Source organism: Terrapene carolina, unplaced genomic scaffold (genome assembly GCF_002925995.2).
Source record: "Terrapene carolina triunguis isolate 2854851 unplaced genomic scaffold, T_m_triunguis-2.0 Scaffold580, whole genome shotgun sequence".
Classification (NCBI taxonomy): Eukaryota; Metazoa; Chordata; order Testudines; family Emydidae; genus Terrapene; species Terrapene triunguis.
In genome coordinates, this window is record NW_020664931.1 from 3321288 (window position 1) to 3344944 (window position 23657).

General features: G+C 41.0%; 1 protein-coding gene across 1 annotated transcript in view; it reads left to right on the top strand.

Annotated features, from left to right (window-relative positions):
* Positions 1-23657, top strand: part of ADCY2 (adenylate cyclase 2) — a 480497-nt gene that overhangs the window by 390847 nt on the left and 65993 nt on the right. Inside the window, exon 16 of the mRNA XM_026659125.1 lies at positions 20427-20564. Coding sequence (XP_026514910.1) covers positions 20427-20564 — 138 coding nt within the window. The remainder of the gene's footprint in view (positions 1-20426; positions 20565-23657) is intronic.

A 23657-nucleotide genomic window follows, 5' to 3' on the forward strand; every position in this document is an offset into this window, starting at 1 on the left:
TCTGTATTTAATAACAAATTTAATATTTATTGTTATTTAAATATTGTGACAGAAGACTATATACTGAAATTTTATATTAAAATACTGTTGCCATATGATCTGTTAATGTTACTATCTACTTATTAGCCCATCTGCTAACGTGTAGAATTTGAGTATTTCTCATACTTAATGCAAGATGTTGGCAAATTTCTTCTCTGTAAACTACATAAAAGATCATTTAAATATTGCATTTGAACAGCATGTTAACATGATATTTTGTTAAATGCTAAGAGAATGTTTAACAAATATTTATTGTTTTAGGGCAAAATACTTCTTTCAGTCATGCTGGGGTAGATACAGAGTAACTCCTTTGAGAGCCAGGAAGTGGTTGTAGCTTTACAATGGTGTAAATGAAAGCTGAATTTGGCTCCTAATATTTAACAAAAATCTAAGTGGACATTATTTATATAATTATGGTATAAGTCCACATTAATTACTTAATATGTGTTTTCGCCACTCATCCTGTGTCATCTCACAGACATATTAAATCAAAATTAAGCTCTTCTGATTCTTTAAACGTATTCTTTAGTCTTTATTTGCCAATGGCTTCTTCCATTTTGAAACCAATCATAGGATTATTTCCGACTGGTACATTTGTATCAGTCGGAGTGTATTGGTGTTCTGCACTTTCTGCCCAATCAGAGACTCAACTGAAGCAGGAAGAAAAGAGAGGATTCTGGGATTGATGGAGAATAAGTGGTTGTATTTGGGGTCTCAGTAAGAACGAGGTAATTGAGGACCCTAGTACGAGAGGAGCAATCAGTCCGTGTATAAGTTAGTTCAGGTGTGAGAAAATTAGAGGATTCTAAGCTAGAACTCCAAGTCTTAACTAAAGAATTCCATAAAAATATTTTTAGGAATAAGCAGAGCAATGAGATGCATATAAAACAGATGATATCAATCTTCCTTACAAAAATGAAGGAGCACCTGTAAATGAAAAAGGGCTTGATATGTGAAGTAAACCGAAAACAAGATTGTTTGAAAATTAAGTTTGGTTATGCTTCCAAAGAAAAGATGTGTTCTTTGGATAGACACCATCCCAAGAATTTTGTGGGGTTGCTGTCAAGACAGGGAAACTAGTACACAATACAGTTCACCACAACTATACATGAGATAAGATCCTATATTCATGTATGAGGAGGTTTTAAAAACATGTACTTGGTTACATGCCCAGTAGCAAATTTCTTAAATAAATAGTAATGCTGACAATGCATCTGAGGTTAGAGTCTGGCCATTACCATGAGCTGACCTGGAAAGTCTGGGTCTAAATGCATGTGATATATATTGCTCAATATGCCTCTCTAGTTATTAGGAGAGGTCCTTTGGTAGCACAGTATTTTTTTAATGTTTTGTAAGAGAAACCTGATTCCTAGGATTTCAAAAACCTACAGTTTCATTCCTACTAAACTAAACAGATTCAGTATCATAAAACAATAACTGATGGATATTTTACATAGTATTAACCTCTGTTACACAAGGCTTCAAAACAGTGCTGTCATTATGATAACAAGAGTCTGCCACAAAAATTCTCCTGCTTAATTGGTGATTAACTGTGTACAACTTGTGCATATGTTCACAGGGAGGAAAGATGTAGAACTGGAGAATCATTTTCATTTATTTTCCCTATTTAAATAATATTTAATATAACCCTAACTAAGGAGAGAAAAAACACAACTTGGTAAACAAACCTTGCTTGAAGCACACTCCACTGGAAATGTTTATAGTTACTTCATGAAAAAAATATAGTGGGTGAAGTCATGGCTCCATTGAAATCAACGGCAAAACTCCCATTCAGTTCAGAGGAGCCAGGATTTCACCCTCTGGAGTATATGCTGATTGCATAGAAATGTTCAGTTTATGTAATATGAATTTTGAGAGACTGAAGGGAGAAGCCCTTACAAGGGTGATAGGATCTTATTTGAGAATGTTATTTGAAAATACTTGACCCTGAATACAATCTAATGCATTTGCTAAACAAATGTTTTGCCTTTTAGAAATATTTTTGTATGCAGTCAGGAGATAAAACTCATAATCAGATGATTTAAATGACACTATTACTTGAAATCTAGTCAGTTTTTTAAAAAAATGAGCTAACTAGCTTCAGATACTTCACCTTTCCCATGCCCCTTTTCCACCTCTGTCAGTTGTGCTTTTTACAATCATTCTTTCAAACTTTTCTCCTAGTGTGAAAGATTTACACAAGCAAGAGAGAAAACAGATGTACTGATTTTACAGAGGAAATAGTGAAAGTGACTATACACATAATGCTATCAAGTGCCCAAAGTAAATAAACTGAAATATTAGATTTTTTTCCTCTAACCTCTTTCATGTATAGTAATCTTACGCAGCATTACTTGTACTATAGTTGGTAAAAAGCAATTGACAACTGTTGCTTTTTAAGTTGAGGGTGCCCCTTTACAGTATCCAGATATGGGTGAATTCTATCAGAGACAAGACAGTTCATGGAGAAGAACAAGAATCTTGCAGGAACACCAATGCTTATCAGCCGCATTAATAGCCCTTTAAAGATTTAATGTATGAAGTTAGACCCAAGTTTCTAGCTGTCACTGAATTAATGGAGTATGTTTTGTTAATTTAAACCTGTAAAGGTTCTCTTGTACTTAATCCTCAGCTCTCCATATACATCTGCATGGTTGGCTTCAAGCTCCAAAACAGAGAAAAGGCTGTTATTTGAAAACAAATAATATGTTTATGGGGGGAAGATAAGTGGAGTCATACCTCCTAACTGTACCTCATTATAAAGTAAAACATGGAAGGAATGGGGATTGGAGTCAGAGCAAGAAAAAAGGAAACCAGGGGCTAGATTCACAAAGGACGTACACACCTTCCTCTTTAGGTGTCTATGTCCAACATGTAGACACAATTAACATTCACTAAACCACTGCTTAGTTGCTGCCTACTCCTGTAGGCGCCTGAATCCCCACAGGCAGGAATGCACAAAGCTGCCTAGACCTGAGGCCACCCTATAGCTAGCAAGCTGCTCGGAGCCCTAGCTCGGAACTAGACCCCAGCAGGATTCTCAAACAATGTGTTCCCCTGCCTTTCTCACCTGTGCGGACTGATATGGTAGACATAGCCTAACCTGCACAAAAACCAGAGTAGCCTGACCTGCACAAAAGGCAGCTGGGGGAAAGTATGGTGGGACTTTTGGGGCTGACACGCTGCTGTGCCTCAGAATAACCACTAGCTCATTGTGGTCACCTGGAACGAAGGAGACCTGTTTTTGAATCCCTGCTCTGCCGGATTTGGAGCAGGGACTTGAACCTCGGTCTCCCATTTTCCCTGAGAGTACCCTAACCACTGGTCTGTGGGGCATTTTGAGTAGGTCACTCTCATGCCAGAGAGACTGTTCCAATATTCATTGGAGCAGGGACTCAAACATCACTCTCCAACATCCCAGGGGAATGCTCAACCACTGGACTATTGGCTATAATGGCATGGGTCTCTGTCTCTCACTGTCGGTCTCTCTCTGGTGTTTTGCAAGAAAGGGCTGATGGGACTTAGGTGCCTATTTCCCGGAGAGCGTTCACAGCTGAGAATCCCAATAAGAGATCGGCACCTCCCTCCAGCCTGTCAGTTGGGTGCCTAAGACTCAGATCTGTGGGAGTGAGGTGCCTAAGTATCTGTGAGGATCTGGGTCATAAGCCACACCCCTCTCCTCTGCATTTCACTCCTGGCTCACTTAAGGGGCTTCCCACTCAGATTGCTGGCATCTAGGACTCTCTTTCTTGGGTGCCTAGTTCTCCCCATACAATGCAGTGCCTAAAGTCCCTTGTTAATCTAGCCCTAAGACTCTGCATTTTTTTTCTGAGTCTAGTACTGAATTGAAGTGTGCTCTTGGGGAACTCAATCTCTGTGTGATTCAGTTTGCTTCTTTGTATAATACAGATAATAATGCTACCTCCTAGCCATGGTCCGAGACTTAATTCAACCTTTATAAAGTGCTTTGAGATTCTTAGATAAAGCTGCTAGATTACAACTGAGTATTGTTATTACTTTTTAGCCCAGATTAGCTCTAATGCGCAAACCTAATATAATATCATTTTTATTAGTCTATTAATGACATCAGGAAAAATATGATGGCAGCAAAGACGTGCCAGTGAATAGTCAATAGCAGAGCAAAAAGAAGGAAATAAGAAATAGATTGCTCCAGCAGAGCTACATGGCAGGCTGCAGTGCTTTGGACAGAGCAGAAATGTATGTTGATGGGGCACTGTTCTTAATGGGACAGCTCAGTTCTGAAAACAGGAGTCAGGGTCCTGGCATATTGGAGTCAAATGATATTGGAAGACCTGCTCCACTGGAGCCTTTGCTTCTTCATCCAGCTAAGGGGGGAATACAAACATACTTTTCTGGGGCTTTTCTTTTAAAGGAGCAGCCCTAAAGAGTTCCAATAAGTTTAGGCAGTATCCAGAAATGGTGCCACTTTAATAATATCTAATATGTATTTTCAATGCTCACAATATATTTTTCATATATTTTCTAATATACAGAGAAAATATGTTTCCCCTGAAGGGGGATCCAGGATTATATCTGTGTGTCCTGTGAGATTTCTTGCTGACCTGAGCATCTGCAAGAAGAGGGGCACTATTTCTATTTGTGCCTTGTGGGTTTGGCTGTCAGTAAGCAGCTTATTGGCATCTGCAAAGTAGATTATTATATCATAGCTGTGAATTATTATAACCATTCCTATTAGCACCATTATTGTTATTTATTGTGCACCATAATTGTGTGCCTGATATGGTAAGTCAATGGAAAAGAGAAACTGGAAAACAGCTGGGCCATCATTCATAGCTGTCTTCCTCTCGCAGTGCATGTGTCTAACTTTTTCTCTTCTGCGCTGCAGAATCCCAGCATCCCTCACCGCAACCAAGCTATGTGCGTGAGCTCAAGTTACACCCTTTTGCCATTGCCATTGCAGATTTGAAATCTGACCCACCAGCTACAAATGCTCTGCCACTGAAAAGACCAGCCTGAAATGTTCAGGCCAGCACAGATTCTCATATTTGGCCTTCGTGCTTTTATAGAAGGAAACCATTTTCCCATTAATTTTCAGTATTTTGAGAAGACAGGATTTATCTACCTACATTATAATCATGGTGGGTTCTTGTTGTTGTTGTTGTTGTTGACCAATCTGAAAAAAGCAAATATTTACAGTTGTTTGGCAAGATAAGTTCTGCCATCCCTGATCTCCAGAGATACATGTTTTGGAGCCCCTTACAGTTGCTCCTGAGAAAGTGTGTGAGGTGGCAGCCGCAAAGCCAGTTTTTCCTTTAATAAGGCCCTGGAACACAATTTAAAACAAATTTTCAGGGCCATATTCTGCTCTCAGATAACTTGCATGCATTTATGTCAACAGGAAACATGTACACACAACTGAGGGCAGCATTTGTCCTCCTGGTTTTGTGTGTGTGTGTTCATATAACTTAAAATTGCCAATTGATTTCATTTTAAAATATTCAAAAATAAATAGCTCATTAATTTCCTAACCTTGTTGAGTCTTGGCATGCCAAATTTCAATCTTGGACAAATATTTAAGGGAAATGCTATAAACCTCTTGAGGATTTAAAGTAGAAACACCAATATTTTTTGGCATAGTAATGCTCTTGGGTTTTGCTTGGTTGAAATTAAGGACATCTGGCTGTCATTACACTGTGCACTCATCTTACTTAAATGACACCTGTTTGCCCTCTCAATCTGTTCTGGTTTTAAATGGTTGTCATCCTTGCAAAGGGAATAAGATGTGAAATGACTGTCAGTCTTTAACAGTTCTTGCACATTTCCTTTTCTTTTCATGGGAAAGAGAACATGAAAAATACTTATGCTCTTCGGAGAATAATTCATTTAAAGACGTTAAGGGTTGTGTGACTATAAGGATCTTTTTGGGACTCAGTTAATACATCATGAGGTAGGAGATTATACTTGATTTTCACTTTAGGTTCATCATAATAAGTTAATGGCCCATTGATCACACTGTTCCAGAGCACTGCAGTTCAACACCTGAGATTATTGATCAAGTATGCATACAGAGCCATTTCTTGAAAATATAGTGGTTCTGAAGTGTCCATCACATTGCATCCACAATTTAGAATTCTTTCCTTTTAGAAAATACTGTACTAGATCAGACCATTGGCCTCTCTAGACCAATAACTTGTCTCTGACAGTGAATAATATTAGATGCTTCAGAGGAATGTGTAAGAGTAGACAGTTATACAATAACTTGCCCAGTTTGGAAAGTTTCTTCCTAACCCTCTTTAGTTAGAGATTGGCCTGAAACATGAGGATTTATAGCCCTTACAAACCCCAGTTCTTTTTTCAATGCTGCAAATTTTTGGCCTCAAAGAGATTCTGTAGCAAAGAGTTTCACATTCCAATTGTGCATTGTGTGAAAAAAGTATTTTCTTTTATTAATTTTAATGTGCAGCCTTTCAGTTTCCCTGGAAATTGTTCCCTTTGTTCCCATATTATAAACAAGTACAATTAAGTGCTCTACCTACCTTCTCTTTCCCAATCCTTGTTTTGTATATATTTATCATACTCCCTTCTGTTATCTCTTCCCTAAAGTAAACAATTGCTTTTCATGATGAATTTTTTCCCATGCCTATAAAGGCATTGGCTTAACTTTGAAATGTCTATGCTCACATTTGCTCTTATTTTTAAAGTGTATTTTTATTGTACTCAAGAGCTGTAAAGAGAAATTATTAATGTTATTATTATTAATTGTATTAGGGTAGAACTGTTACAATGAGGTGTATGAGCTCAGATTTAAATGTTTGGTCATCTTCTGTAGCAGTGATGCACAACCTTCACATCTATTTACATAGAATGTACATGTTAATCAGAAATAGTTTATTTAAAAGTATTTGCAGTTCACTAGTGTAAATATCATTGTTAGTGCACACACCACTTACAAAGCTGGTAGAAGACAAAATATACTTCCGAGCACAACAGAGGACGTAGTACTAGTGTGAGGCACTGCTTATGTGAAACGATTTGCTTGATTTTGAGCTTTACCTTTGCAGTGGTCACACACATTGTGCCAATGGTATTGGAAGTTTGAGGCTGTTAGAGGGATGCAGTGTTTTGATTAGTTCAAATTCTTGATTATAAGGTTTTGTTTACAAGTATTAACAAAGTGGACTGCACAAATAGTAGCCTACTTACATAGCTGAATGTCTGTCACTTGCCAGTCATTTAGTCAACAAGGCCCCAATCCTGTAGTTCTCCAATTTCATATTTGAGTTCCTTCAGAACTCTTGGGTAAATACCATCTGGTCCTGGTGGCATAATACTGTTTAATTTATCCATTTGTAGTAAAACTTCTTCTATTGACACCTCAGTCTGGTGTCTGGTGACACCTTCCACATCTGCAGCACTGCACTATACCAACACTGTCTCGGTACTGACAATGCCAGTGGCATTTGCAGCTGCCAGGGACTTCCTGTTCATGTCAGTGCCAGCAGACGCAGTACAAGAGTGGACGCTATCGGTGCCAGTGGATATAGGATAACCAGGAGGATTGCTACAGCGCTCAGTACCATGCAAGTCTCATGTACTTCTGACATCTTGCTCTTCGGTACCATCAAAGGGAAAACCTGTAATGCTCCCCTCTCTGTGGGCCTCGGCACCTGTCACCAGCACTGTCTGGAACTGTGCCTCCATGAAGCAGAAGGAATGTCATCCTTCTTCTGAATCACAAGTTGGATCCTACGTTTCTCATTCTTGGAGCCACTCTCACTACCCCTCCTCCATACATTTCCATCCTTCAATGGATCCGGTAACAGAAGTACAATCAAGTGGTTGGCCAGAAAGTCACTGAGGACCTACCTCTGTCCAGTGGCCTTTTTGGAATCTATGGGCCTGTCACCCCATTTCCAAATTGTATTCCAGGCACTCATATTTGGTGACCTCAAAAAGACATGTGCACCTACCCACTGGGCAGCACCAATTCCTGACTCCGGTACCAACCTCAGTATCAGGCATCAAGAACCAGCTCAACAGCACCTTGCAGATCAAGAAATAGACAAAGAGCATCTGCAGCTAATGCTGGCCTCCTCTTCCTCCTCCTCTGACATAGCAGTCACAGGAGGGTGCATGTCGCCTCCCCGAGATGACTATAAGGCACATCAAGAATTGTTAAAGAGGGTTTCCTGAATTCTGGGCATACAGGTAGAGGAAATAAACAAATACTTTCACCACATGGTTGATATTTTAGCCACTGCAGGTCCTTCCACAGTGGCCTTGCCTCTCAATTTCGCCATTATGAACCCAATAAAGTGGCTGTGGCAGACCCCTGCATGCCTTCCGCCCTCTTCTGAAAGGGCTGAGCGCAAGTTTTATGTGCCCACACAAAGTTATGTGTCCTTTACTCCCATCCCCACCCAGTGTCCCTGGTAGTATCTGTTGCCAATGAGAGGGAAAGGCAGGGGTATCAGGATGCAACCCCAAAATGAAAAGACTCAAAAAAGTTAGACCTCTTCGGTAGGAAAATTTATTCTACTGGGTTGCAAACCAGCATGCACTTTTAGGCAGGTATGACTTTAATGTATGGGAGTCCATGCTGAAATTTAAAGACGTGCTGCCAGAAGATGCTAGGCAGGAGTTCTCCTCACTAGTGGATGAGGGAAAAGCAGTGGCAAGAGCCTCATTTCAAGCTGCTCTGGATGTGGCTGACTCAGCTTCTAAGTTCGTGGCTTCGGTAGTGGCCATGCGTGGGAGCTCCTGGTTGCTGTCCTCTGGGCTCCTGAAGGAAGTCCAACAGACTGCAGGACCTGTCCTTTGAGAGTTCTGTGCTCTTTTCGGAGCAAACTGATCCTAAGCTCCCTGGGTTAAAGGACACAAAGGCAACTTCTAAGTCTTGCAAGTTGTACACACCAGGAAGCACTTCCGGCCTCAGCAACTTCTCTGGTATTCTGCTCCAGTGGTCTGACAGGACCTGCAGCGAAAAAAGGATAGACATTATAGGCATAGACCACCTCCCCCTTGTGCCTCTGTATCAATGCCTGCCACACCTAGACATCTAGGGGGTTCTAAGCAGGCATTTTGATGTGATGCTCAGGGATGCCATGCCAGTTCCCAGGATGCCATACCCAGTTTTTCCTTTGTTTGCAAACTGCCTTTCCCATTTCCTCAAGACCTTGTCCTGTATCACCACAGACCATTGGGTGTTGAGCATTCTAGAAGTGGGATACATCATCCAGTTTATTTCTACCCCTTCTTCCCACCCTCCCTTCCTCTGCCTCTTCAGGGACCACTCTCACGAAGAACTTCTGGTCCAGGAGGTTCAATCGATCTTTCAGCTGGAAGCCATAGAGGAGATTCCACAAAATTTAAGAGGGAAGGTTTTCTACTCCCATTATTTCCTAATCCCAAAAGCAAAGGAACATCTCAGACCTATCTTAGATCTGCGTCAGTTTAACGACTATCTCAAAAAGATTATGTTTTGCCTGGTCACCCTGGCATTCATTATTCCCTACATGGATCCTGGAGACTGATATGCTGCCCTCGATTTAAGAGACACCTACTTTAATGTGTCAATATACCAAGGCACAGAAAGCGCCTCAGGTTCATAGTGAAGCACTCACATTACCAGTTTATGATGCTTCCATTCAGTCTGTCTGGAGCTCCTCAGATACACAAAATGTATGGCCATGATGGCAGCATTCCTGAGGAGAATAGGAGTGCAGGTCTGTCCTTACCTGGAAGACTAGCTAGTCAAGGTTTGGTCCAAAGCTCTAGTTATATCCAGTGTTCAGCTCGTTCAGTCAACCTTCAAGGCCCTAGGTCTGCTTACCAATGCAGACAAGTCTATTCTTTGCCCAGGACAGAGGATTGTGCTGTTAGGGGCAGTGTTGGAGTCTACCCAGGCCAGAGTGTTCCTCCGAGAGTCAAGATTCTGGTCTAGTAAATCTTTAGTGACAGACCTCACATTTCATCGAGTCACAGCAGCCTGAAACTGTATGGGGGTGCTAGGGCACTGGCCTCATTCACAAATGTAGTACAACATGTGAGGCTGCACCTCAGACCTCTCGAGACTTAGCTGGCCTCAGTGTACTCACTAAGCTGTCTTCATCTGGACACTGTGCTCACAGTACCTTTGTGGGTTCTATTTTCACTGAATTGGTGGTTGGAGCCACTCAATGTTTGTGCATGTTTTCCCATCTTCTGCCCTCAACCTTCAGTGACTCTGGTCTCAAACATGGCAGTTCTCAGGTGGGGAGCTCACCTGTCATCCCCCCCCCCCCCCAATTCAGGGGGTTTGGTCCTCGAGGGAGCTCACTCTTCATATCAATGTCAGAGAACTCAGGGTGATTCGTCTTGCTTGTCAGTCCTTCCTCCTCATATCAGTGGGAGAAACCAGTTTGTTCTTACAGATAACACCGCAGCAATGTTTTACCTCAATGGACAGAGAGGAGCTCACTTATCCCTCCTTTGTCAGGAAGCAATTCACCTGTGGGTATTTTGCATAGCCCATTCAATCAACCTTGAGGCCTCTTACCTTCTGGGGTGCAGAACAAGCTAGCAGACGGCTTAAGCAGGTCATTTTTGAGTCACCACAAGTGATTCCTTTCCTCAGATATAGTCTCCCCAAATAGACCAACAGAAAATGTCACCAGTTCTGTTCCCTGCAAGGCCACAGTCCGGGCTCCATCAAACATGCCTTCCTTCTACCCTGGGCAGAAAAACTTCACTATGCTTTTCCCCAAATCCCACTAAAGATCAAGTGGGACCACTCTCGAGTTATATTAATAGACCCAGTGTGCTCCACCAACACTGGTTCTCCACTCTACTGGGCCTTTCAGTGGCAACTCCAATCTCACTCCCATTGCACCCAGATCTGATCTCCCAAGACTACAGTTGGCTGCTCCACCTGAACCTGCAATCTCTTCAGCTAATGGCCTGGAAGCTCCATGGTTAAATCCGAGAAAGCAGTCTTTCTCAGAACAAGATCATGATGTCTTACTGTATAGCAGAAAGCACTCCACCAGGGCCACCTACCTGTCAAAATGGAATTGGTTCTTTATCTGATAATATCATGCTGGAGTCTCACTGATGCATTCATCTGTACAGCATATACTCAACTATCTGCTGCACCTGAAACAGAAAGGCTTAGCAATTTCCTTTATCAAGGTTCGCCTGGTAGCAATAGCAGCTTTCCACCCTCGTGTAGAAAACTGTTGTTTTTTCTAATGACATGACAGTCAGATTCTTTCAAGGCGTGGAAAGGTTGTATCCTCAATTAAGGGAGCCCATTCCCCCTTGGAACTTGAATTTAGTCTTGTCTAAACTTATAGAACCACCATTTGAGCCTTTCACAACATGATCCTTACTATACCTTTCCTGGAAGGTGGTTTTCCTAATTGCTATCACTTCTGCCGGAAGGGTCTCTGAACTGTGTGCCCTCACATCCGAACCACTATATACAGTCTTCTCTAAAGATATGTTGTACTTATACCCACATCTGAGTTTTCTCTCTAAAGTACTTTCAAATTTTCCAGATCAATCAGTCAATTTATGTATCTGTTTTTTACCCAGAACCACATGCAAATAAGGATGAGCAACGGCTACACACTTTGGACATTAGATGAGCACTACCGTTGTACATAGACAGGCTTAAACCATTTTAGCAGTCTACCCAAATGTTTGTGACTACAGCGGACAGAATGAAAGTTCTTCCTATCTCCTAACAGAGAAGTTCATCTTGGATAGCGTCCTGTATCTGATCTCATTATTATCTGGCAGACATTTCACCACCAGACAAGATGACTGCTCAGTCCACAAGATTGCAAACATCCTCAATGTCATTCCTAGTGCAGATCCCTATTCAGGATATTTATAAAGCAGCAACCTGGTTATCGGTGCACACTTTCACTTCCCATTATGCCACCACCTGATATTCTAGAGATGATGCCAAATTTGCTCAAGCCATCTGTGTGTACATGAGCTCCGATCCCTCCTCTTATATTACTGCTTGGGAGTTACCTGGAGTGGGCTGCACATGTGCAATCACTCAAAGAAGAAAAAATGATTACTAACTTTCCCTAACTGTTCTTCAAGATATGTTGTACATGTCCATTCCACAACTCACCCTCCTATCCTCAACATCAGAGTTTCCAGAAAGAAGGAACTGAGGAAGCTCTGGGTCTGCTGGGCCATTTATTTTTGCCCGTGGTTTTTGCAGCAGTAGAGGGCTCTTGAACCACCCTGACAGATACCACTGAGAGAAAAATATACGGTGACTGTGTGTGGGATGTGCACACTAGAATAGTGGAATTGATATGTGCAACACATCTAGAAGAATAACAGTTATGAAAGGTTAGTAACTGATTTTTCTGTTAATACAACTCAGTTCTGAAATTCAGTGATCCCTCTGTATTGAGCTTCCCAGAATCAAACTTTTTCCTAATTTTCCAGTAGTACTGAACTGTGGTGGTTGTGTAGTGTTTGGCCAGGATTCAGACTAATCAAATTATTTCACTTAGGTTCTGATATGGTTTCATCTAGCACTGTGCAAAATATTAGTCACAGAATTCATACTCAGCACTTGCTTCCTTTCAAGTTTGTCAGGGATTTTTTTGCAGAATTTTTCACATTGACAAAGATTTTGTCAAAGGTGCACAAATTATTTCACTATGTGGATGTCGGTGAAAATTTCAGTGAAGCTTTTTATGGTGTATTTTTAAGTTTTGAGTTTTATTAATTGGGTTTAATCATATGATGAAAATTGCATGGTATTCCTTCAGAATCCCTGTTTGGGGCTATCCCATGGTTTCAGGGTGGTCAGCAGAAGTCATTCGGACCTGCTTTCTCTGCCATTGAGAAGAGTTGTCATCCATTAAAGAAGTCAGAAGGGGATGCCAGATCACTGTATCCACCAAGTAGACAATATAAAATGGGGGAAATCCAGAAAGTTTTTGTCACAGAAGAGAGGAGTTGTTTAGGGATGGAAGGCCACGTAATTTGATGTGAAGTATCAGAGGGGTAGCCGTGTTAGTCTGAATCTGTAAAAAGTAACAGAGGGTCCTGTGGCACCTTTAAGACTAACAGAAGTATTGGGAGCATAAGCTTTCGTGGGTAAGAACCTCACTTCTTCAGATGCAAGTAATGGAAATCTCCAGAGGCAGGTATAAATCAGTATGGAGATAACGAGGTTAGTTCAATCAGGGAGGGTGAGGTGCTCTGCTAGCAGTTGAGGTATGCATCCGAAGAAGTGGGTTGTAGCCCACGAAAGCTTATGCTCTAATAAATTTGTTAGTCTCTAAGGGCTGGTCTATACTTAGCCGCTAGTTCGGTGGCTGGAAATCGAATTTCCTGGTTCGATTTATCGCGTCTGGTCTGGACGCGATAAATCGAACCAGGAAGTGCTCGCCGTCGACTGCAGTACTCCAGCTCAACGAGAGGAGTACCGCGGAGTCGACGGGGGAGCCTGCCTGCCGCGTGTGGACCGCGTCTGAACCGCGGTAAATTCGAAGTAATGTATGTCGACTTCAGCTACGTTATTCACGTAGCTGAAGTTGCGTACCTTACTTCGACTTGGGGGGTTAGTGTAGACCAGGCCTAAGGTGCCACAAGTACTCCTGTTCTTTTTGCGGATACAGACTAACACGGCTGCTACTCTGAAACCAAGGGAGGAGAAACTGCTTCTGTAGTTGGATAGCCATTCACAGTCTTTGTTTAATCCTGATCTGATAGTGTCAAATTTGCAAATGAACTGGAGCTCAGCAGTTTCTCTTTGGAGTCTGGTCCTGAAGTTTTTTTGCTGTAAGATGGCTACCTTTACATCTGCTATTGTGTGGCCAGGGAGGTTGAAGTGTTCTCCTACAGGTTTTTGTATATTGCCATTCCTGATATCTGACTTGTGTCCATTTATCCTCTTGCGTAGTGACTGTCCAGTTTGGCCAATGTACATAGCAGAGGGGCATTGCTGGCATATGATGGCATATATAACATTGGTGGACGTGCAGGTGAATGAGCCGGTGATGTTGTAGCTGATCTGGTTAGGTCCTGTGATGGTGTTGCTGGTGTAGATATGTGGGCAGAGTTGGCATCGAGGTTTGTTGCATGGGTTAGTTCCTGAGTTAGAGTTGTTATGGTGCGGTGCGTGGTTGCTGGTGAGAATATGCTTAAGGTTGGCAGGTTGTCTGTGGGCGAGGACTGGCCTGCCTCCCAAGGTCTGTGAAAGTGAGGGATCATTGTCCAGGATGGGTTGTAGATCACTGATGATGCGTTGGAGAGGTTTAAGCTGAGGACTTTAGGTGATGGCCAGTGGAGTTCTGTTGGTTTCTTTTTTGGGCCTGTCTTGTAGCAGGAGGCTTCTGGGTACACGTCTGGCTCTGTTGATTTGTTCCTTTATTTCCTTGTGTGGGTATTGTAGTTTTGAGAATGCTTGGTGAAGATCTTGTAGGTGTTGGTCTCTGTCTGAGGTGTTGGAGCAGATGCGATTGTACCTCAGTGCTTGGCTGTAGACGATGGATCGTGTGGTGTGACCGGGGTGGAAGCTGGAGGCATGAAGGTAGGCGTAGCGGTCGGTGGGTTTTCGGTATAGGGTGGTGTTAACGTGGCTGTCGCTTATTTGTACGGTGGTGTCTAGGAAGTGGACCTCCCGTGTAGATTGGTCCAGGCTGAGGTTGATGGTGGGGTGGAAGCTGTTGAAATCATGGTGGAATTCTTCCAGGGTCTCCTTCCCATGGGTCCAGATGATGAAGATGTCATCAATATAGTGTAGGTAGAGAAGGGGCATGAGTGGACGAGAGCTGAGGAATCGTTGTTCCAGGTCAGCCATAAAAATGTTGGCATATTGTGGGGCCATGCGGGTGCCCATAGCGGTGCCACTGGTCTGGAGCTATATGTTGTCACACGTCCACCAATGTTATATATGCCATCATATGCCAGCAATGCCCCTCTGCTATGTACATTGGCCAAACTGGACAGTCACTACGCAAGAGGATAAATGGACACAAGTCAGATATCAGGAATGGCAATATACAAAAACCTGTAGGAGAACACTTCAACCTCCCTGGCTACACAATAGCAGATGTAAAGGTAGCCATCTTACAGCAAAAAAACTTCAGGACCAGACTCCAAAGAGAAACTGCTGAGCTCCAGTTCATTTGCAAATTTGACACCATCAGATCAGGATTAAACAAAGACTGTGAATGGCTATCCAACTACAGAAGCAGTTTCTCCTCCCTTGGTGTTCACACCTCAACTGCTAGCAGAGCACCTCACCCTCCCTGATTGAACTAACCTCGTTATCTCCATACTGATTTATACCTGCCTCTGGAGATTTCCATTACTTGCATCTGAAGAAGTGAGGTTCTTACCCACGAAAGCTTATGCTCCCAATACTTCTGTTAGTCTTAAAGGTGCCACAGGACCCTCTGTTATAATTTGATGTGATGCCTCATGAAAATAAATAGTTTGGATTAGCAGCTAAACTTTTGGCTGTCCATCTGAAATGAACATTTAACTTTGTGGAGTCCCTCTCACTACTTTTCTATGTATTTTTCCAAAGCTGAAGTTGGTGTACTGCACATTTTTATATGTTGTTCTGCAGTCATTGTTCTGGTTTACTTTGTGCTATTATATGTAGTTTTGCTATATAAATACTAAGTTGTGCACTTCTTAGTTCATTGTCTTTGCACTCTCTGTGTCATTGGCTGGCACCCCAGCCGGAAAGGTCTTAAAGTTTCAAGATCTTATGGCAAACCCACTCTAGACCATCTTTCAAAAGAACAAAATAGTACTAAAGAATAACCTAAAACTTCTGTCAGAAACTGTAGCTGATTTTCATTAAAATTATCTTTATCACTACCTGTGTTTCCTGTGCAATGGAAACAAGATTACACACCCTGAATGTCAAAAGAGCAGCCAGCTTCTATAGAGAGAGAATTAAGTTTTCAGGACCATCTAACTGTTTGTGGTACTTCTAAGCAGTAGTTGACAATTAGGAGGCATGTACAGATGTCTAGGACATCTGACTGAATCATTATCTGAGGGTGTAAACACCACTCACTCTTTAACTATCCCTAAGTTCTTCTCTACTTTCAGAAGTTTTACTACGTAAGCTCCAAAGAACAGGGACTGTGCAGATCTCTAGAACAAATCGATTTGGAAAACCAGAGATACACTTCTTTTTTCCTTCATGAAGTTGCCTCTACAGAGCCACACTGTAGAAGGCTAGCTAGCAGTGCTCTTCCTCTGCCACCAGTGGCTGAACAATGTCTAAGCACTGAGTCTCCCAAAGCACTGTCATAGGTTTCACCCCCACTCTGAACTTTAGGGTACCGATGTGGGGACCTGCATGTGAACCCCTAAGCTCAGTTAACAGCTTAGATCTGGTCTGGCTGCCACCACCCAAATGATTTATGAGTTATTTGGGAAACTCTGTCTTCCCCCCAAAAACTTTTCCCTCCCTGGGTAGCCTTGAGAGACTCCTCCACCAATTCCTTGGTGAACACCGATCCAAACCCCTTGGATCTTAACACAAGGAGAATTTAACCATCCTCCCTCTTTCCCCCCACCAATTCCTGGTGAGTTCAGACCCAGTCCCCTTGGATCTTAAAAACAGGGAAAAATCAATCAGGTTCTTAAAAAGAAGGCTTTTAATTAAAGAAAAGAAAGGTAAAAGACAAACCTCTGGGAGAGATTAGCATACCAGCTACTCTCACAGACAACAGATTCAAAACACAGAGGATGTTTCCCTGGGCAAAACTTAGTTACACAAAAGAATACCCAATTTGATTATTCCCCTAATTGCAAGACAAGTTACAAAAAGAAAATAAACAAAACCTATTTATTCCTTTTCTAATACTCACTACTCTGATAAGAACTGATTCCTTGATCTTTTCCACTCCGGCCAAAACTCCCAAAGCACTGTTGAGAGAACAGTGATCTGTGAGGATAAGAGCCAAAATCTATGTACCAGTCCTAAAGATTTCAAACATGGGGGCAGTGTGAATGCACACTATTGAAGCTGTCATTCCCCTAGCTAAGTGATCCCTGGGATTCAAGGACATTAGCCATCACAGAGAGAATGATTACACACCCTTATCCACGTAGATGGCCTTTGAGTCAAGACTGCCTTCAAAGTGTTTTGTTAACTGTGTGACTAGGCACATACTCCTACAATGTGGCTTAGTGGAAGCAACCCATTTGTTAATTAGACTAACAGTTATATATTAAATGATGTTCTGAGAAATCTAATGTAAGAATGTGTTCAAATTACACATTTACTATTTGGCTACATTCCTTATGTAAAGCCATGTTACATTAGGAGAGCTACGGTAGACCCATGTTATAATCCATGCATTTTTGTTCCTAGCTTTTTGAGAACAAAACAGCATTTTTTAGCCACCTCTGCAGTCTTGGAAGGGGGAAATGAAAGTCTTAAGAAAAAAGAGTGGTTTCAGCACTTTGAACTCTTCTAACTTAAAATGAATAATGGAACTGACTGATACACCTACCAAAATCAAGATTGCAATTTTCTTTTCTTCCATGGACAGATAGATCTTCCAATCTAAATTGGCTTGTCTTCTAGAAGGAAGTTTTCTAAAAATATCTTGGTTTGGTGTACTATACAAAATGAAAGTTTGAAACGTTGTGATGTGCTCCTAAAAGGTTTTTAGGGATTGGAAATAACCTGCTACAACTTTGTTTCTCAAGTCACAAAGTGGCTGTTTCCAGATTTTTCTTCAAAGGTAACAGTATACGTAGATTCAACAGTATCAAGATGACACTAACAACAACAAAAATAAGAAAGGAACCTGATGAAAGCACCAAAATAAATTTTGGTTGATAATTTTTATTTGTTACACAATGTATTGTTTTCTGAAATGCAATGTAGTCTCCAGAGTTTTTCCTCATAAAATAAATCTGCTGTCTGTACATGTAGTAATAAATATCACTATATTGTTATAATAAAAAAAACAGAAGAGTAAATTTTAAAAGAAATTATACAAAATTCAGTCCATTAGCCTTTTAAAAATATATATAATGTCAAGTACTATTCTCGGGATGAAGAGCCCTGCAGGTACACAAGAGACTGTAGATTGTTCACATGATTCCTGACATATTAATGTATTAATAGCTTGATTCAGTTTGACAATGGATTTTAACAAAGAAAACTCAGATTCACTGCACAGAACTATAGTACTGCACTTCTATAATCCTCTCCATCTAGAGAGAGCGGATCAACACAAACTGATATGCCAATGTGAGTAAAAAGGGCATGTGGAGCAAAACCAGGGCTGTTTTGCAAGGCAGAAGGTTTCTGGGACGCGATTGTCCAAGTAATTGGATGTCAGTTGGTGGCGTGCTGTGGCCATTGAACCTGTGCTATATCTATTAACTGAGAGTTTCAACCCTGCTCTTGGGAGCTTCAGAGAATGAGTATTGCACATATTCCTTGTTCTCTGCCCATGTCCTGCAGGTGATTCTTGTGGTGATTTTGTTCTGAGACCAAAATTTCTGATTTAAGATCAATAATTTTAAAGTGCTCTGAAATCCACAGGCAGACTCAGATTTTATGCAGAAGTATTGTCCGGGACATTAGCATTAGTAAACAGAGGCAAGATGAAAGACTCTAATAAGCAGTTGAGATAATGTAATCATGACTCACGCTCTTCACCCATTTCCTGAATAATGGGGCTGATTGTGATCTAAGGAAGGCAACATATGGTGTTATTATTTGTAAGGGTAGAATGGTAGTATGTGTATTATTGGCATGTTGGGGCAGAGGGCAGAGTTAAGGTTGTGTCATGGATTGGTGTGTACCTTAACTCTTCATTTCCTAGCTTTCAGAGGTTGGAGTGTAGCTGAATTTGACATTTTAGAAGGGCACAATGGACTATTGGGCAACCGTAACTCTGTGTTAATGAAGTCTTTGGGCAGTTAATATTGGTTTCATAGCCCACATAATGTTTATATTATGTGACTATCTTGTGCCTCTAGACTTTGTGTCTACATGATTAGAGGCCATAAGGGAAAAAAATTGGTGCAGACTGACGCAGGCAGAGGTAGATGCAATAATATTTTTTTGCCCTGTGTATAAGGAATGTTAGTGTTAGTGCCAACTTGTGCCCTCAGTTGCATGTCCACCTGCAAAACCATCTGCAATACACATCCAATTTACTTCACTGCTCAAGTGAGACTGTTATCTGAGCTGTCATGTTTCTTTATTTTGCCAATGGCTGAAGAGAGCACTTCAATTTCCTAAAATGTCATTCCTTTAACTTTAATAAGCACCAGCAAACAAGTCTTTAAAACTAAAAAGACTAAAAATATGTTTTGAATATATATTAAAAAGTCAGCATAATATTTATATAATTATATGGGGGAATGACTGTTGGGAGATCTTTGCTGCTTTCGGTTTGATCCACTTTCTGATGTTTTTTGTGGTCTACTTCGAATATATCCATTTAAAAGGCCTCATTCTTGCAAACAGTTTTGCATAGGACGATTCCTGAACCTGCATTGAAGAGCTAGTTTATGTCTACACTGCACAGTCAACCTGGGTAATTGGCACCTGTGTCTGAGCACCCATGTTAGCCTCACTTGGATGTGAACATCCCCACAGCAAAGCCCTACTTGCATTACTGTGTCCTTACTGTTTCCACATTTGCCTATGAGAGAGGGAGGGAAGGGAGGGCATGTGGGGGACACAGACATCCCTGGTTCTTTGTGTTGAGATGCTATAGGATACTTTCTCAGTCATTTGTGTCAATTGTGGGAAAACTTGCCCATCCTGCAGAGGGAGTTGTAAGAAGGGCATTAGAGGACTATCAGCACTGGAGTGTTTTTTTCCGTGCATCCTTACAATAATGTGAGTGGGTTCTAATCTATGTCCTACTTTGTGTAAACTAGCCTGGGCTTAAAGCACCTCCAAACCTGGGTCTGAGTTTTTTCAGTGTGGATGGTAGGGGCAAAAACCTGAGTAAGAGATCTGGATTAACTGTGCAGTGAAAACATACCCTTGGTTGTTTCTTTAAATGCCCAGAGGCCTTCAGGCATTGGTTATTTTTTTAAAAAGTTTAGTAATAGTGATGATGATGTTGGTGTTAATTTTATATTCTTCATTATGATTTATTATTTAGTAGTATTGTATTGTGGGTGTTTAATAAACTATTACCTAGTTTGCAATCTGAATCCCAGGACTGATATTATGTCAAGAATTTTCTTAATTTATAAGATAATTAACCACTGTGGCAAGATAACAGTTGAACACTTCTGTGCAATGTTCTTTTGAGTTAATTGACCTACATATTAATGCCATTCAGAATTGTGATCATTCTTAATTATAACCTAAAGGAACTCATAGGAATTAAGAATACTCATGCTGTTATGTGTTTCATATTTTCTATACTTAGCAATGCAGCAATAAAGCCTCAGCTTCACTGTTGTGGATTTTGAAATCATCTGGAATAATTGCAAACCGTCCCTGGCCACGAATCACTCTCACATTGACAACTACTACTATAACATTAACGATGGCCATATTCAATATGGTAAGCATAATGATGTTTTGTTTCTCTTTCTGTGCCAGTGAGGTCTATTTTTATTTTTATCATCTACTTGGATGACATTTTAAAGTTGTGGTCTGTAGTTGTTTCAGTAGGGTGAATGATAGTAATGGCCTTCCAATGACTCAGAAATTCAAAGCAAAGCAGACATACAGTATAGTAGGGGTGATCAATTCTGACCTCTGCGTATGAGACGTCCTCAACAATAATTCAGTTTTTGGACATGTTTGTTATGAGAATTTTTGCATGTAAAGGGTACTGGAGGAATCTTAAAACATTCTGAGTGTGAAAATAAATAATTCTAATCTATAATTCAAATATGTATTGTCAGAAAAAAATAACAAAATATTTGCTCATCACAGTTCAGGGATCAGTTCAGTGGATTATGATGTTAGCAGAATGTCTGCAAAATGCTGTACAAAGAGCTTGAATTTCACTTTGATTTTTCTGACACCTGTCTGTTCCCCACAGCATGTTCATAATTTACACACCATTTAATTTAAAATTCTTCCTTGTTAAAAAAAAGAAAATCTGTTTTAAAATGACAAAGGTTAAAATTTTCAAAAGTGCCAAAGTGACTTAGGAGCCTGTTAGTGGGATGAAAGCTAAGCCACTAAGGTGCCTTTGAAAATGTTACAAAAAATGTCTGTTACTTAAATCAGAGAGACTGGTAGTGAGATGGGGTAAAAATACTAGCTACAATTATTTTAGGGAACACAGAAACAACATAAGGGGCTACATTCTGTCTTGCCCTGTGTGAGTGCATTAGTGAGGAAAAGCATACAAAGAGCCTCATTCCCCTCCTCCCTTCCAGGTAGAGTGATGATCTAGCTCTTCTTATATGGTAGGCAGAGCCAGGCAAACATGCCCAGTGATACTCCATAGCACCAAGAAGAGGGAGGGGAGATACTCAGCTGGGTAGGTGGTATGGCTAGGACCTAAGTTCCCTCTAAGCTGCGTGGCCGCCCAGCAGTCTATCAAGTGCTGCGCACTTCAGGTGCCCCTCCCCCCACTGCCACACCCTCTGCCTTGGAGCCCCTGGCCAGCTGCTCCCAGGAGTCTCCTGGGGGGAGGGGAGGCGGTGTTTCTGACAGCAAGGTGTCCCCCTCTCTGACCGCATCTCCACAGAGTGGGGGAGGGACATGACAGGTCTCGGAAGTGGAATGTGGGATGGAGGTTGCTGGTGGCTGCTGCTGTGTCTGAACAAGCAGGCTTAAGACTGGTGAATGCCGATCTACTTAAAGGGGCAGCATACTTAAAGGGGCAGCATATGTCTCTCTCTCTCACACTCACACACACACACACTGTGTGTCTCTCACACACATACAATGTGTCTCTCACTCACACACTGTGTGTCTCATACACACATACAGACATATTGTCTCTCACATACGTGTGTCTCTCACACACACATACACACACTCTGTCTTTCACACTCACCTCCCCACACATACTTGTATTATTGTTGTTGTTGTTACTTCTTGATACTTTCTGCAATGCACATATATTCTCTGTGATTTTATTCCTTCAAAGTGCTGTTATTTTAGTTTTTGACTGGTCTATGCATCTCATAATTTTTATTCCTCTTATGCTTAAATTTTATTCTTTGAGTAGTGAGTTCTAAAATGCCTAAGCTGTCCTGACTGGAGTAATTATCCCTATGGTAACTTTTTAAAAAAAAATATTATATCTAGGGTTTTTGTTTCTATTGGTGATTCACATCCACACATTACCTCAATATTGGTGAACATAACAAAATTCATTTTGTACATGGATGGAAAAAATAGAGGGAACATTGGCTAGGGCGCGGCATGTTAGCTGTTGTCCAGTGGCTGGCACTAGGGAAGCTCACGTAGTAAAGACTAGTGCTGAGAATACTTGCACTGTCTCCCCTGAGCCATTCTGCTAGTCTGTCCTTCAGAGGCATAATAACTTATATGCCCTCCCCCCTTCAACACTATAGCTGTTCCCTTTTGCTTCCCCCTCCCCTGCATGGCAGAAACCACAATCTGTGCCTATTAATTTAGATAATGAGTTATGGTTGATAAAATGAGAAATGTTAAACCATTTTGTTGCAGATCCTAGGTGCTTGGGGCATTCTACCATATAATAAAAATGGCTTCTAATACAGTTTAATTATTTCTCATTTATATGAAATCAAATGTATCATTTAAGGTCCCAATTCAGTTAATAGAAAAATTGATTTCAAACTGAGCAAGATCACTCTTTAAAATTAATAAGGTCAAATCCTGGCTATTCTCTTATTTTCTTCTTTCTTTCTGTTCTTTGATTACTTCTCTGTGGAAGGCCAAAATGACAAATTGCTTTCCATTTCCAGTAATGCAGGAATGTGCTTTTCTCTTCTCTTGTAATATGATAAATTCATGTAATTGTATTAATAGTCCATTACTAACCTATTAAATACATAATTCACAAGTAAACAAATGATTGCATTTCAGTGGAATTCTGAGGGGGACACTGACTTATTTCTAAATGTTCATTAAAAAGGGCGGGGAGCCTCCAATCCTGTGGCTGAGTAGCATTGGAATCAACTGACCACTTTTAATCTGAGGGACACATGGTCTAGTGGCTTGAGCGGAGCATGGGAGCCAAGAACTACTGTTTATTTTCTTGGCCCCATGCCTGATTCCCTCTTTAAAATTGGGAAAGTCTTGTAATTTCTCTGCCTCAGTTGCCCATCTAAAAATGGGAATAGTACTATTTACTTAGAGTATTTTTTTTCAAAAGTGATTTACCCCAGATGTTTAAAATATTTTGGTATTGCTGTGTTCAGCATATATCTAACTTATTTAAGAGACAAAATCTCATTTTCAAAAGGGATTTAGGCACTTAGGAACCAAAATCCCATTGACAGTCAATGGAATTTAGGCTCCTAAATGCCTAAATCCCTTTTGAACACTTAAATACCTTAAAAATCTGGGCCTTGGGCACTTTGGAATCTTCGGCTGTGTCTACACTGCACTTTTGTTGGTAGTGTTCTGTTGACCAACAAAAGTTTTACTGACAAAAAGCGCTGGTGTGGACAGCACTATGTTGGTGGGAGACACTGTCTCATTG